This window comes from Apteryx rowi, unplaced genomic scaffold, assembly GCF_003343035.1.
Source record: "Apteryx rowi isolate R43461 unplaced genomic scaffold, aptRow1 scaffold_88, whole genome shotgun sequence".
Lineage (NCBI taxonomy): Eukaryota > Metazoa > Chordata > Aves > Apterygiformes > Apterygidae > Apteryx > Apteryx rowi.
In genome coordinates, this window is record NW_020451182.1 from 1,168,512 (window position 1) to 1,184,851 (window position 16,340).

General features: G+C 34.1%; 1 protein-coding gene across 1 annotated transcript in view; it reads right to left on the reverse strand.

Moving 5' to 3' along the window:
- Positions 1-16,340, reverse strand: part of TTC6 (tetratricopeptide repeat domain 6) — a 59,625-nt gene that overhangs the window by 31,330 nt on the left and 11,955 nt on the right. The window contains exons 3-8 of the mRNA XM_026090832.1: positions 15,820-16,023; positions 15,367-15,506; positions 11,573-11,782; positions 4,668-4,818; positions 2,945-3,054; positions 435-921 (exon numbers count right to left, since the gene is read on the reverse strand). Coding sequence (XP_025946617.1) covers positions 435-921; positions 2,945-3,054; positions 4,668-4,818; positions 11,573-11,782; positions 15,367-15,506; positions 15,820-16,023 — 1,302 coding nt within the window. The remainder of the gene's footprint in view (positions 1-434; positions 922-2,944; positions 3,055-4,667; positions 4,819-11,572; positions 11,783-15,366; positions 15,507-15,819; positions 16,024-16,340) is intronic.

Sequence of the window (16,340 nt, forward strand, 5' to 3'; positions counted from 1 at the left end):
TTGTGCACAAGAAACACATTGCTTTACAATTTATTTCCTCATTATGCTTTTGCAGATATTAAAAATATGCTCAGCAGCTGTGCCAGTAGCAGGACTTAAAGCAAAAGACTTTGGGTTGTTGTTTTTTTTTTCCTACCCTATCTCCAACATACATGGGCCAGTTCAGGTCTTGGGACTGTCATATCCTGAGTAAGGGTCTCCAGAGAAACATTATGGTGCCTGGAGAACACCTGAGTAGAGCTTATTATGGCATTCGCCCAGGACTGACCTTGGGCCTGTCATAGAAGGGCAAAAGAGGCAGCATTCAGCTAGTTATCAACTCTTTTATGCTTCTACCTCCCTCCTTGGGGAACTTGGATGCTCAGTTAAAAAAAAAAAAAAAAAAAAAGAAAAAAGTGGGTTTTGGTAGAAGAAAAACTTGGCATTAAACTTACTTTCTCCAAGTCATCCATAGCCAACTTTAACTTGCCTAACTTTCTTTGTATTGCTCCACGCCTACAATAGTGAAAAGCCAAAGGTTGCTGTTCCTTTTCTATTAGCACTGTCAGTCGTCTTACTTCTTCTTCTAAATCTCCAGTACTAACTGTTGCATCTTCAAGCAGAACAGGCTGTACTGAGTCAACTAGTTCTCTTTGTAGATCTGCTTCTTGCAAGTCCACCTTCTTAGTTCCTTTGAGTAATTTAATATCCTCCTCCTCAAGATCAGTCCTACTAGGAGGGAAAGTTTCATCAAACCAGCCATTCCAAATTCCACTGACCCATTTGCGAGCAGAACTTTCTTTTGGAATTCCACCCCTCACTTTGGCAAACTTTTCAAAATCTAATAAACAAGGGATACTGGGACTACGATACTGTCTGACTGCTGAAGATACCTTGATACTGAATTTATCATGAATAGGGAGTCTTCCCAGGGACACAGACCTGAGGGAAAAAATATATTAAAATTAATTAAAGGTTCCCAGATATATTAACAGCACCAAATTACAATCTGTCAAGCAGCAACTATTCAAATAACTATTGTTTATTATTCTGTTAACAATAATTTTCTAACTTATCAGCCATTTATGAAAAAAATTACAGAAACCAGCAGAACTGTGCTGAGTGATTCATATTTCCATTCAGCACTTATCTGCAGCTGCATGCTTACCTCCTCTGAAAGCTTCTAACTTAGGTTTACAAGGACAAGGCTAAACCTAAGAAGGGACCATATTTCAGAGTGGATAATTACCAACATGGCTAAATACATAGTCGATAAATCCTGGATAGATAAATACATAGATGATAGATCCTACTGAGGTTATGAAGAGGCTGTGAGAATAAAAACATAAAAAGCACCACCCAAACTGTAAAGTGAAAAAACACTTGAATTTACAAGGACATTTCCAAAATGATAACCTGGGAAAACTCACAGCTTCTAAGATGAGAACCTTCACAAATGTTGCATATCAACATCTGCTTTGAGACCTCGAAACCAAAGAAACAGAGGCTTTTAAACAGAAATATTTAAGTTGCTGCTTCCTGGCTGCAAAAGGATGTAGGATACATGCAAAGTTGACCACAAAACATTTCCTTTTTGACATACTGAATAAGGTTCTCATTATTTCTAGCCAACTCCTGCAGCAAGTGTTCACACTATCAAGTGTTCCTTTACCACTATCAAATTTATCGCTTTGTTCTGCTCCCCTGCCATCTATAAGTCACATTCTCTTGAATGATAGATCCTCAGCTATCCATAGACACTATTAAAACCTCATTTCAAGGACAAAGGCAAATACATCTTGCCCAGCATGACTCACCTTCAAATAGGAAACATGTTATCCAATAGATCTTAACTGCCCTAATAATCCCAAATTGCAGATGAAGCCCTAAATTACAACAATGTTAAACTGGGCCTTCGTTCACTAAACAATATCTGGGAGCTCAACTGCAGTAATACTATGCTAGCCTCAGTTTGCCCTATTCTGGATGCAAATACATCCACTTGTGCATTAGTCTTCCTCAGTTCCAGCTGAGGTCACAGTAGCACCTCCAGTTCCAAGGTTTAAGCTGTGTTTTAGCTACAGAAATACCCAGTTGAACCTCAAATTTTCTAGTAAAGAAAGATTTTCAGCTTACTTCTCATGGGATCTGGGTAAGCTTCTACCCACTTCCACCTTTCAGACCTATTTGCTAGAAACAGCTAGCCCTGTATAAACACATTTAACTAAACAGCATCATTTGCCACTTCCATGTTCTCAGTGGAGCTTATGGTCCTCATTCCTACATTGCTTCCAAGAACTAGATCAAAGGTGTTTGAGATAGCCAACATTCTGTAACTGAAAGACCCTCGCTATAGCTGAGAGCCACACTTCAACCTGCCACCGGCAAATCACTGCATGGAAACCCCTTGCATATCCTTTAATATTACATTCTGAGAAACTCTATATAAAAATTCCACATAGTGGGAAACATCTATCTTCCCCTATTCTGCTTCCTGATTCTCACAGCTTTTTAGATGGTTGGGTAGAGTGGAATATCCAGTAAGCCACCCTGTTGAGATATGTCATGTTCCCAAAAAACTCTTACATCACAAACCTTCCTCCCCACATAACGCTATCATATTTAAAAATAAGAAGAGTCTTTAAAATATGCAATGACTCTTTCTACACGTATATTTTCCTAAGTCTTAAGGGATATCAATACATGGCTAATATCAGTAGAAGTTCCAACATCCTAAATTAAGTACAGTCTCAGGTTTAAAAAGGGAGGTCTAGCTTTTTCTATTTAGAAATGAAGCAAATTTAAATACTGAGTTTCTTTTCCTTAAAAAATATATATATCTAACACAAAATTGTTTCTAGAAGTCAATGACACAGAAACATTTTCTGTATTACGTATAGATCTTAAAACTAAGAATTGTTTTGGTAAGCTTAATTTTTATAGTTTTTTTTAAGTACTGTAATACAACACCACTTCATAACTGTAGAAATCACGATCGCCTTCCTCAGGTTCTAACTCTTCATCTTCCTGAAGATCAGTGAAGTCTTCAAATACAACACTTTCAATAACATTGCTCTGAAATATTAATATATTTGCATAYTTGAATATGTTCAATACTATTATTTTAGTCAACTATAGAAAACATAGCAACAGATTAATAAGTAAAGCCTATATTTGGGCTAAAGATTTATGATGATCAAGTCCAATATCGCAGAAGCCATATATCTTAGGCTTCTGATGGACAGACACTGGGGCATGTTCTTTAATGTGATCAAGATTTACATGGTGCATGAGAGACAAGGACATGAGAGAACCAGTTATTGCTACCTGATTCTCTAAATTTTACCCTGTAGACTTGGTAACTTATGTCAGCTGGCAGTAGTACACATAGCAACATCAACACAGCTCAGTGCAGACATAGTAACGCTAGGAGATGGCAGTAGCAGAACCATGTCAGGTTACTCCTGCTGTCAGTTCATTCATGCAGAAGAAAAAGTCTTCATCATCTCTTGCACAGGGGAGTGAAGTAGTCATGAAATACTAGTTTCTCCGTAACTTTTGCCCTGTGAAGGTGCACAGTGCTGCTGATATGTGCACCATACAGTGGGCATGCCCTTTTACGTGAATGACTCATGGAGAGAGAGTCAAAACATTTCAAAACTCAAAAGAAGGCATTTTTCTAGAACAGAATTTGTTAAATATAAGAATTATTTTATCTCATTTTAATAGAAATTACTGTCAGCACAGCTGAAGAAAGACATTACGTAAAAGTAGCTCTCTACATAAAGAGACAAAGGGGGAAAGATGTTATTTACTTCAATTAATTAAAATATAACAAGTAAGCACTAAGCAAGATAACATAATAGGAAATGGTAATTAAGAATACTTACTACTAGAAACTTAATTTCCATTTCTACAAAAATAAAACTACAACAATACAAACAAAATTCAAAACATTATTACAAATTGTACAATGACTTACCAACTGTGCTTATAATATGCAGAAATGTTAATAAAATAGCAGGATATAACACAACTGCTAGAGTTAACAAATATGGTAGAGAAAGACATGTATTTCTGCAAAAGATGGGAACACTAAAAATACATTTAAAATATTTACCTCATATGTAGGAAATAAAATTTCCTTCAGGGAAGAAATTGGAGCAGAGAATTTTGGCGGAGCTGGAGCCCAACACATTTTTAAAGCTTCTGGATATATGGAAACCTTCAAAACCAATACAATTCAGTTACCAACTAACAACAACCCAGTTTATAAATGTCTGTATTAAATCTGAACGTAATTATTATGTGATACAATGCCAGTCTTTACTAAATATGACTTTGTCAAAAAAACACCATGTGCAATGAAATCTTGAGAGGTATAGAGCTTCTCGGCCTGAATCAACTATCTAGCTTGCTCTTTTAGTGTTTTTATCCGTTACTAATTAGCATCTCAGCATTTATTATTATTTCAGAGAAAGAAATAAGAACTGAGGCATGATGTTTCAGAATATAAAAAACTAAATTCTCCATCAATAGAAATGTCTATATACATTTTTATATCACATATTGTCAAACGCTGAAAAATCAGTAGATCTTTATTTCACAGGTGTTTCATACAACCAAAGAACAAAACCAAAAAACTTTTTCAGATTTTGTGTCACACATTTATTAAAAATATTTCTTACTTTCTCTCCTAGCAGGTCCAGTTGTGACTTTTTAAGACAATATTCAGCTATTTTTTGCCGTTCTGTTAGACTTTTTGATGTACAAGAAGGAAGGACATGAATTCCATCTTTCTGGAATTGCTCTGAAATAGGAACGCCTTCATAACAAATTCTGCAGCAACAGAGAAGATGAATAAATTACTCAGATGTCAGGTATTAAAAGCACAAAAATAGCTTGCTATTATTTAAAGTAAACTATTAAGTAAAATTTGAAACAAATTGAAAGTAAACAATGAGTAAAACATACAAATTTTTTTTTTCTTAGAAAGGAAGAACTCAAGATAGGAATGACTTAACACACACCAGAAACCTGGTGCCAAGCTTGTAATTCTTGTAGTCACATTCCAAATAATTTCCAGAAACCTTTCATGATCAGATCCATGGTGTGCATTGCATGAAGTCACAGGAAAAATGCAACACTAAAGTCTAAATCAGCAAGAAAAGTATTACAGACATAATTTCAGGCATGGCAAATACACCATTTAAGTACTTATGATCAGCTATATACTTAAATGCCAGGGAACTGATTTCAGTAGGAATGTCTGGCTGCTTTTCAATAAGATCTTTTGTGATTACACTAGGGATTGGATTCTGATTCTTTTTTGTTTGCTCATTTTTGTAAACTTACCTACTGCAAACATCATGCAAAAGGAATATTTAACTTTCTAAAGTTGTAGTATGAAGTAATTATACATCCTAATTTCCCTTCTGCAATTGTTTCAATTTCAAAAATAGCGAACACATTTTTACACAACACAGTGTAACTGATAAATACACGTGTGTGTGTATATACATATACACACGCACACACACATATAGTTATATAATTGTTCCTCTTTTTTCTACCTCTATTTCCTTTGTTCCTGGCATGTGAAAAGGGAAATTTAGATTTGAAGACTATTACTACTACTGAAATGGTAAAACTGGAAAACAGTAGCAACAAGTATTCTGGGTCTATTAACATTCATCAGCTGAACAGATATTTTACAGGATTTATACACAAAATGATAACATATATTTTTACCTTACAGAGAGCAGAAATTATGTGTATATTTTTTTGTCCTTGTTTATTTTATAATACAACAATTACTTAAATTTTCACTTATATATAGTCTTTACTGTACCAGCAATTACAAGCACAGAATGTAATAAATTACAAAATACGTTCTATATGTACAAAAGAATGAAAAAAAACCCACTCAGTTTCATATATTCAGGTATCCATATATATATGTAAACTAAAATACAGTTCACATTGAACACTTGAGTTTTCTCAACACATCGGCATATGCCAACAGTGACATCTACTGGCGTTATTCAGATTTGGGGTAGTTTTTCTGAAAACACWAAATTAATAATGAAGTTTCTTTGTGCCTTTATGAAACTATGGTGTATGGTCTATTATTAGTAATTTCCCTGTCACATGAATATCTGCTATAGTGGACTGGATTCTCATTTATACTAAGTGCAGTTTATTTCCATTTTAAGACCTATTCAAACTATCACAGTGGTGTGTAAAGGGGAGAGTGGTCTCAGCATAACTGAGAACAAGCCATCCTATTTATCAAACAAAACACCTTCCAAACTGAAGTGTGATTGAATTTTAAAAAGGAATCTTTAAAAAATAGTACTAGGCCAAAGTAGTAGTTCTTATCCAGGAAAACAGATCCTAGTTCTGGGAGTAGTTCTTGAACTACTTTCTGGAATGTTTGAGTGGAGGTTTTGACAAAAGACCTATTACGTATAGGGAAGAAAAACAAGAACTGAAAACCTAACTTTTGGTAAGTGGCCTTTCTAGTTTTTCCTTTATGTCTAAGTATTTGGTGGTTCTGACCTTCAAGGTGGGAGACTGCATAAAAGGAATGTCAAGTAAAGTTATACAAGATATAAAAAGGTAGAAAACAATCAGTTGAAAGATACTTTAGCATTTGGTGGTAAGAAGTGATTTAAGTGACCAATGTAAAAATGACTGCCCTTCTCTTAGAGCACTTTTGTCACAAATAGTTTTTAATTCAAGGAGTCTATACTAAGGAATAAAGTGCAAGCTAATGTGAAGCAACATCCAGGCTTCATTTCTGGAAGAGAGAAACAAAATGAAGGAAAGCTCCAAGCAATAATAATATTGATCTAATATTCTGATCTATTGATCTATTCTGTTTTCATCTGTTGGCAAAAAACTGTAAAATTGGAATGTCTCAGGGAGATGCAGGTATTCCTGCTAAAAGGAATCTTACCAAACAGCATGAAGCTACAAACCCTGTTAAAATTATTGTAGGATATTTGTCAGGAGAAGGTTTGACTTTCCAATTAATATCTTCATAAAAATATATTCTGCTTGCACTTGTCTTCATAACTAAAAAAGCAACATTTTTAAACTTCAGATAACTGATGGCTGCAAAATATACCAAGATAAAACAGGAGAGCAAAAGCAAGGAACCTTAGCTCAACCCCAGGAGAGAGATACTTGCAAAGTTTGCATTTTGACAAATTGATGTACTCTGCTCTGCTACATGTTTTTTTGCAGACATGCAAAGTTATTTATAGGTTTTAAAAAAACATGTATTTTTCATAGTGAAGACAAGACTTTAAAGCAAAATAATTATTGCTTTCTTGAGCTCATTGACTATAGTGTCCTACCATAGTAGGCTTGCTTGGACTTTGTTACAACCAAACAAGAGTCTTTCACAGAAGAACTCAGAACTAGTACTGAAAACCTAAAGAAGATAGATCTATTGCTATTTAAATAGCAAAGTCATTTGAATTTTACTATCCACTGTACAAATATCATGCTTAACCCTACTTAGATTATTTGCAGTTGTGAAATTAGCCAAATGTGGGGAACTGATCAGTAATGAAATGTGGACAGCTACATTCTTAAAGACGTGTAAACTAGTGTCAGATAAATTATACCTGTGACCTTCAAGGCTTTCACAGACAACTCGTTTTTAAAAATTAAAAGCCGATGAGTGTAGATAGTGCCACTAGATGGCAGTGCTCCAAAGAATTTAGTTTTCTAGACTTCGAGGATTAAACGAATTCAGCAAGGAATTTTAGCATATCCATCTTTTTTAACTCTCTTCATCTGTGGAGAGTGCAACTTTCCATTGAAACTTTTCTTCCCAAAATCTCTACTGACTATTACACAAAGCTCAGATTCCTTGTCCTCTTCCTTAACCTGTTGGCTACCTCTTGAAAACCAAACCATTTTCTTCTGGAAATCCCGTTCTCCCACAGCTTCTACAATTCATCTCTCCTAGTTCTACTCCCATCTAACTGCTTCAACTTTCAAGGAATTCTATGCTCCACTCATATCTCTTCTTCCTCTACTGTGTATTTCTAGTAATGTTGTAGTCAAAGACCATATACAGGTATCCTCTCCGTGGTTATGAATCAGAGCACGACTCACTAATCCATTCTGCACAAACAAAAATATCAACTTGTCTTCCTCTTGGGATGTCTAGCTGACAGTGCTAGCTCAGCAAGACTGAAATATAAGGATCTTATGAGTCTTTCCCTTTTCAACCTTCATAGAGTCTTCTCTGCTCTTTCTTCATCACCATGGCATCCCATCATTCACTCAAACTCAGAACCTGGGTATCATTCACCACATTCCAACACTAAAGGCTTTTTCTAATCTTTCTACAAGCTAAAAGTCTGGTATCTAATTTCATATCTTAGCTGCTGCAGCACCTCTTTCTTAGACTAGTACTAAGGCTAGTACAACTGCTCTGCTCACATCCATTCAAAGTGCTATTGCAAAGATCATAGTTCCTTGCTTTGAACATGTCATTCTATTCTTTGAAATAACAGAAAAATAGGAGCTAATTCAAATGTAAGCTGTTCCTCTGCTTTAAAAACCTTCACAACCTTTCCCTCTCCTGTCTTCTCTAGATCAGTAAAGAGATGTCACTGACTCCATCACTGACTTCCTAGGTATTCTTTTTTTTACTTTTTGAACATCTTTTTGCGTTTCCTCATGCTGCCTCTCACACTTGAGAAAAACTTAATACAGATTATTCTCTCTGAAAATTTCCTTAAAACCTCTTCTACTGTGACCTGCAAAATATTTAATTACTAGATCACCGGTATGCTAAAATCCCTGCCCACAATGCTGATCAGTGTCCTTATTCTCATTATATCCTTATACTCTGTCTGTATCTGTCCAACAGACAGAAAATGTTGCTGAACCAAAACCAAATATTCAAATAGGCCAGTGAGTGATATTCATATGTACCCAAATTCCTGACAGATGGAGAAGCTCACACTGACCAAAAGGAAAGATCAGGGCCTAACCCCGCACCCTGAAATAATGCCAGGCTTGATGGGTAGGCTAATTTTGATTGTATCAAAGGAAATCAAGGACTAGCAACTTTCATACAGCAATTTTATGGATTCACAGATTTTAAGGTCAAAGAAAAGCATTATGATCATCCAACATGACCTGCAAAATAATACAGAAAATACAATTTCACCAGTGTTTCTGCATCAAGCTCAATATCCCTGGTTGAAACTCAGCATATACCACAGAAATACATCTAGTCTTGATCTAAAGGCTGCAAGCAATAATTCATCCATGAGTAAGCTATTCCAGAAGTTGCTCATTTCATTATTATATATCCAAATCTTCCATCTACTCTCAATTTGCCTAAAATGAAATTTCAACTACTGGGTTTGCAACGCTTTTGTCTAGCAAATCCTCTTCAATCAGAAACCATACTATGCAGGTAACAAATTCAAGCCATCTCTTAAATCTCTTGTATAAAAACAAGATAAGGATCTTTTTCAATGTCTTAATAAAGAGTAGGTATTCAAGCAAAAGAGAGATCACATACAGGAGTCAACACTTCTGTTTGCTCCCCCACAATGGTATTTGGAACACATTAAGCATCTAGACTCCTCACTAAGCGCACAACATTCCTACAAACCTGCTTATGGAGGAAGAATCACAGATTTAACCTGCAGGAAATCTGCTGCTCCTTTCTGGAGCTTAGATTTTTCAGGGGCTGCTAGCAGAAACTTCCTTCCATTTCAAATCCAGAACATGAGGGTAGATGCATCTGTTCTTTCAGGAAGGGCAAAGTGATCTTTTTTTCTTTTGTAAGACAGCCAGAGAAAAAAGCAAAGAGTGGCAATTTCCACCTATTTATGATAATCAACTACTTAAAAGCACAGAGACAGGAAAAGAGAATCTGTTGCCTCTTGGAGGATTCAAACCCCACTCACCATTAGATTATTTGACCATTCTGGGTACAGGAAGTTGTGCTGTTGAGCAGAAAAGAATGCAAAAGTCATGCAGCCAAGAGAGAGAACAAGTGGTGGCATGACTCTGTATCTCACTTGTTAGAGCACTTGCCCGGAACAGAAGAGCCCTATATAATACTTCTACTTCCAAAATTTTTTCTGTGTTATAGCTAATATTTTACCTTCTTTATTTTAAGCTAAACAGCTCAGAAAGTATTGCACAGCCATCTTCAGTCAGTTATCTATCAAGACCAGGAAGCTGCTTTCAGAATACAATCTCCCCTCCTACAAAGCATGACCCCTACTCCCTATTTTTACCCTTATGACCTTGCATTTGGCTGCACTAAAATGCATGTTTTTCAAGTGAGCCCAATTTAACAAGCTATTCAAATTTCCCTGTAAAAGAGACTATCTTTATCCTTATTTATCACTCTACCATTCTTCGGGTCACCTACAAATTTTATAAGCAATTATTTTATATTTCTGGGGCTGGTGATATACAGAAACTATAAGCAGCAAACTGCCAGCCTGAAAAAACATCAGGAAAAACTTGAAAATATTAGGGCTCCAATTCTAAAATTCTTGACCTTACTATACAAAATACTAAGGAAAAAACAAAAAGGGCAAAAAATGGACTCAAATAATAAGCAATGAAAAATGAATTATTCTTCATATTCATTGCCTAGCTTTATTTCACACTATTTTAGTGCAAAATATGTCCAAAAAAACCCAAAAAGGCAAAGATTTAGAAATTTGTAACAGTCAAATATAAAAATTGGTAATGTCAAACATAAAAATTGGTAATATAAGTGAGTAGGCAGATTCCAAAACCCATTAACATATCCTCACTACTTCTTATAAAACAAATTTGCTGACAGATCATCTTGTTTGATATGCTGCATTGACAATTTTAATGTGATTTTTTTTTCCCCTCAAAAATAATTTAACTAACACTCATTTTGTTCTAATCCAACTCCTCATACATTAAAAACACAGGAGCCTACAGTTGTCCCATGGGCACCCTTTCTATATGCAAAGAATATAGTTGACTACAGGGAATCTATCTGAGGCCCCAATTCTGTATGTGCTTAACTCTGTGCATGTGTTGAACTCAACAGAACTACACTCAATTCCTTAAAATTATACTTGTTCCTAAGTGCTTGTAGAATCAGGATTGATGCAAATTGTCTATGTGATAAAGGGCTAGTGGGTCTGGACTTTAAACCTTTTACTCTTGCAGAATTTGACATTCACAGAAAACCTACTCTATTTGTTCAGCATTTGTGATTTCAATGGGACTTCTCACATGAGTGGAATGAAGTATAAACATTCATAGATTTATAACCTAAACCATGACATATCTTTTAAAATATATCTACAAAATGCAATTTATTTTAAAAATAAACAGCAGATTTTACATTCTGAATAAAATACAAGCTTTTTAGCCTTAAGGCTAGTACTAATTATTTTAAAACATATCTGCCAAAATAAGGCAAAATTTTTTCAGTAGTTTTCTTTGCCACTTCTATTAAACTACTAAATACTGAATCACCAGAAAAGTTATTTCTCAACAACTAATTCTTTAACTTACAAAATCAAAAAGCTGAAAAGAAGTAAGTTCATACCTTTTCCTTTCAGCTTGTTCTTTCAAACAAATATATTTTGAACAGGTCGGTTCTTCCTCCTTATTGTCCAGATCCTCTGCTGTAAATAAGACATTGTGACCTCTTCTGTCTAAAGTATGATAGATTCTAGAAGCCAGTCGTAAATCAGGAGGCAACATAAAACTAGGAAAAGCAGTACATAGATGATGAATGTCTGGATAATGTTGACCTCTAGAAAGGAGAAAAAGAATCAATCTTAACATCCATACTCTATATTATAAAGTATGCAATTTATCTCATACTACATCATGACAGATATCAGACCAAAGGACATAAATTGCTAATATAAATACTTGGCATAAATTGTTTTATAAATTGTTTTATAATTTCTATTATAGATAGATTTTTTTTTAACGAAAGAAGGACCAAAACCTAAAAATTTGGTAATAATTTTAAAGTAAAAAGTAACTGCAGAAGTCAAAATTTTGCTTTCCTAACTTAAGAGCATTCACTTGCTGCACTGAACATTTAACCAAAATACATAATGTAGGTTTATGGCTTAAACTGGGTATGTGAATAAATGTTATGTTAAAATGTTACATGTACATTCATCTGCAAATTCTCTCCCATGACCGAGCACCTTGTAAATACTCTTAAAATTCTGAATTAGGTTTATGACATGCTATCACTTGAACTTTTTCTTAACTTTTCAATTAAACTGTTGATTTTAGAGGAAACACAGTGACTTTGGCTATCTTTGAAAAGTTAATAACTAAAAAATTCTACCATTTAACCCTCCTATCTAATTTGCACTGAAGGTGATGAAAGTCTATTGACTTCAACAGGCCATGGATCAAGTTCTAAAAACAGTCTCCAGCTACTGTATGAACTCTACAAAGTTAATAAATGTCTAATGTGCAGACAGTTACAATGTGAAGAGTAGTATATAGAAAGTGTCTGAGATGCAAAAATTCAGTAATGGCTCCCCAAATATATCCTACTTTTAATTAACGTTCATAAGTGCCTCCATATTTTAAGAGAAAATCCCAAATGAAAATGGTTAAAATTCCACTTTGAAATTACACTGAATAGTTTTCAGGTTTAACTAGTTTTCTAAGGTTCTCCAGAAACAATGACACTTTCAACAACTTGTTTGTTTTACTGAGAACTAAGTCTTGTATCATAAAAAGATGTTATAAAGGGGAAATCAGCAAGAACTACAACGAAATAAGGGAAAATACAAAATGAATTTATTATGTGATACATATTCACATTATAAAAATAACATTTTATATTTGCTTACTTGTATGGAAAACTAACAACAGCAAAAATTTGACATGCAAGGAAAAAAAAACAAGAAAAACAGTGTAATGTAACAGATATTCCACTCATGCTTAAGAAATTATCCTATAAAATAGAGATGAGGTTTTTTTAAGATACTTTTTTTTCCAGAAAATTTGAAATTCTCTTTTCCTTTTTTGGGAATATTATGAAAAACAGATTTCTTGTTGAGAAGGCAAGCGAACTACCTCACATTATTCTAATTACAAGGTTTAGATTTCTCTAAATATATGCTTTTGAAATGCTGGAGTTAGAGTTAAAATTCTATATAGATTTTCATCGTTTTATAGGTTAGTTAGTTATATTAATATATCTTAATATATCTCAGTTATATTAATATATCTTAAGTCCCTAAATTTATAGGCACATGACAACCCAATATGAATAAATGTGTCAATTAAAGAGTCCGTATTATTTTAATTGAAACTGTTTAAAAAAAATTTTCTTAAGCCTTACAACTTAATATACAGAAAAGAGCCTAGTTACTTCGAGCTTCAACAAGAAGCAATTTGACCAGACCTTACAGTCCAAAGTCTGCTGAAATTAGTGACAGTTTTGCCTGAATAAGGAGAACAAGATCGAGCTTAGGAAATAAAATGTAAAAGTTCTAAAAATGAAATGTCCAGTTTGAAAAGCAACCCATTGGCACAGCGCACAAGATTGATTAGGAATTAAGGCATACTTTCTGCCATCGCATATAATGCAATGGAGAATTTTTAGGAACTGATTTCATACATTTTGCAGCATAAATGGAAACAAACAACTTGTTTTACATGGGAAATCAGAGATCACTGTTTTAATAAGTAGATCACATTTAATTTAAAATTAGAAAGAATATTTTATACAGCTTTTTTAAACGGAGAAAGAATATGCAATCTTCGTAAATGTATATGGTGTTTTATCTCATGATACTGCACTCTCTCTGCAACGCAATTACAATGTAATTAAAAAAATAAAAGTAGATGGCAAACAGCTTCCTAAATCTGAACTTATATCAGTTGGAGTGATTTCTATAAACAAAGGCAGACAAGATGATTTAAAACCTATCCAAGCACTTTTTCTCCACATTTTTATTCATTTAAAATAAATTACAAAACAGTTTAAATGTAACTTTAATTGCATTATTTTCTTACTGCTCTTGTATAGGAGTTTATCGTTTCATTGAATGAAGAAATTGAATGTTTTATCAATGTAAATCAAAATATTTAGGGCATGCTGCAGGTAAAGGTGAATGTTTTTACAGCACACACTCTCCTAAAACAGACTATTTATCATTCTTTGAAAAGGGGGACATGAAAAAACAATACTATGTGTGTGGCCTACATTACCTTCACTTAATGCACTAAATACAGGTTTTTTAGAAAATCATGCAGTTTCTGCACTGTTGATAAGCTGACAGTAACTATTTATTGAAGGTAAAATACTCATTGTCTGTTGTCAGTATTTGTTTTAATATATAATCTGGCTAACCAAATGATCTTTAAGCAATGCAGATAAGCAATGGCATGCAAAGGGTCACTTAAATGCCAATTTGACTGTTTCATAAACTTAAGCATTCTTTTCCCATGACTATTCTCAGCTACTTAATTGAAAGTATTATCCATTTACAAACTTTAGGCCTGCCATAAAAAGGCTCTCTTCTGTATCCAATAGACCTTTCAGGACCCTAAGAACAACAAAAGCTAATAATTAAAGCTTCTTTTTTTTTTTAACCTCAATAAAGAGAGAAGTGAAGAAGCAACTTATGGTACATCTAAACAAAGCTAGCCATAAAGATCTTATTAGCACAGAAGACCATAAAACTGAAGAGTCTCACTTGACATGGGATGGACAGGATCAGTTAAATCAGAGCACAATCTGTACTACTTTTCTGATCTGCACTCCTATTACAGAATGACAGATGCCACCTATGAAAAGAGCAAGGGAATAAGCAGTTGTCCTTAAACTGCAGCTCTCCAAGTAAAATCTCCTGAATTTCAGACAAGCACTGACTGTAATACAAATTCAAGTTAATGAATTTTTAATACATCTTCTCTATTTAAAGATGATGGCTTACAGCTGGCATTGCTTATATTAAATTTGTGGTATTTTCCATTGTTTGTTTTTAATTATTTTGATTAGATTACGCTTGGAATTGTATAGACAAATTCAAACCCCCAATAAGCAACTTCAGTTTCTGCTGCAGTCAAAAAGTTTCATCAGCATACAGCAGGATTGAACAGGCACTCCAGATTTTAAAAACTGTAAATCAGAACTATTTCAAAGAGATAAACATCAAGTTAAAACTAGAGATACCAACATAAACTTGATAGTTCAGACCAAAACATGCTTAAAATTGTAAGTGTTCAGATCCAGAGTTTTGAGGGTGGCCTTATATCTACTGCAAACAAGTCCATCATGCTGAATTTATAACATTTATAACTTTATGTTTAATATTATTTTCATAATAATGAAATAAGATTTAAAAAAATTACTTGACATTTGAAGTCTGAGCGGGCAGCAAAGGCAAAGATTGTTGTAAACGGTGTTCCTCTTGTAGCTGTCTCCGAACTTCACGAGATTTAACTTTCACTATTGCTTTTCCTTCCACCTGGAGCACATCTGAGGATGGAGCCTAAAAAGCGCATGAACAGACGATAAAAAACAGTGTTAGATAGCTTATATGGATATTTTCACATCCATTCTGGAGTAGTATAAAGAGCGATGGCAAACAAGCAAATCTGACCATCAGAGAACACAATTCAGCTAAACTAGAGTAGTTTAGAACCACTGCCCCAATGCAGATCATTGCCTGCAGCAATTCAGGATATAAGATACACAGTAAAGTGTGATAAAGCAAAATTTCCAATGTGCCCTCCCTAAATTTAATTTCTGAACAGTATAAAACAGAAGCTTCATACAAAATTTAAACAGACTAGAAATATCACCTGTAAAGATGTTGTTTCAGTTTTCTGAGGTTCCTGTTTACTTTCTACATCCTCCAAAGTTGCAAGGAGTGAAACACTTGTTTCAGAAAAGAAAGGAACACTTGAAAAAGACAATCGAGCTTCAGATGCTTGAATTTGTGAATCTTGGGAAAGCTGATGTATCATTTCTGAAAACCAATATGGAATTTCAAGATATTGTTCTTTCTAAGGAAAAAAAGAAAGAAGGGGAAAGAAAACAGTTAAAGCAGTTTGGTAGCCACGGTATTAACATTGCTAAGATAAGCATTCTAAAATATGTTAAACAGAAAATAATCAAAAGAGCATCAAAATTATAATGTTAGTATTCAAAACTATTAAACTGAAAAGTGCATGAATGTATATAAAATTTTATTGTACTTTTATGCAAATTCAAAACAGAAATATAAAGCTTTTCTAAAAGTTAAAACTTCTCAAGATACATATGGTCTAAAGGACGGAGCTTTCAGAAAAAGTTTCTTCAAAGCTACGTTTATTCAATATAG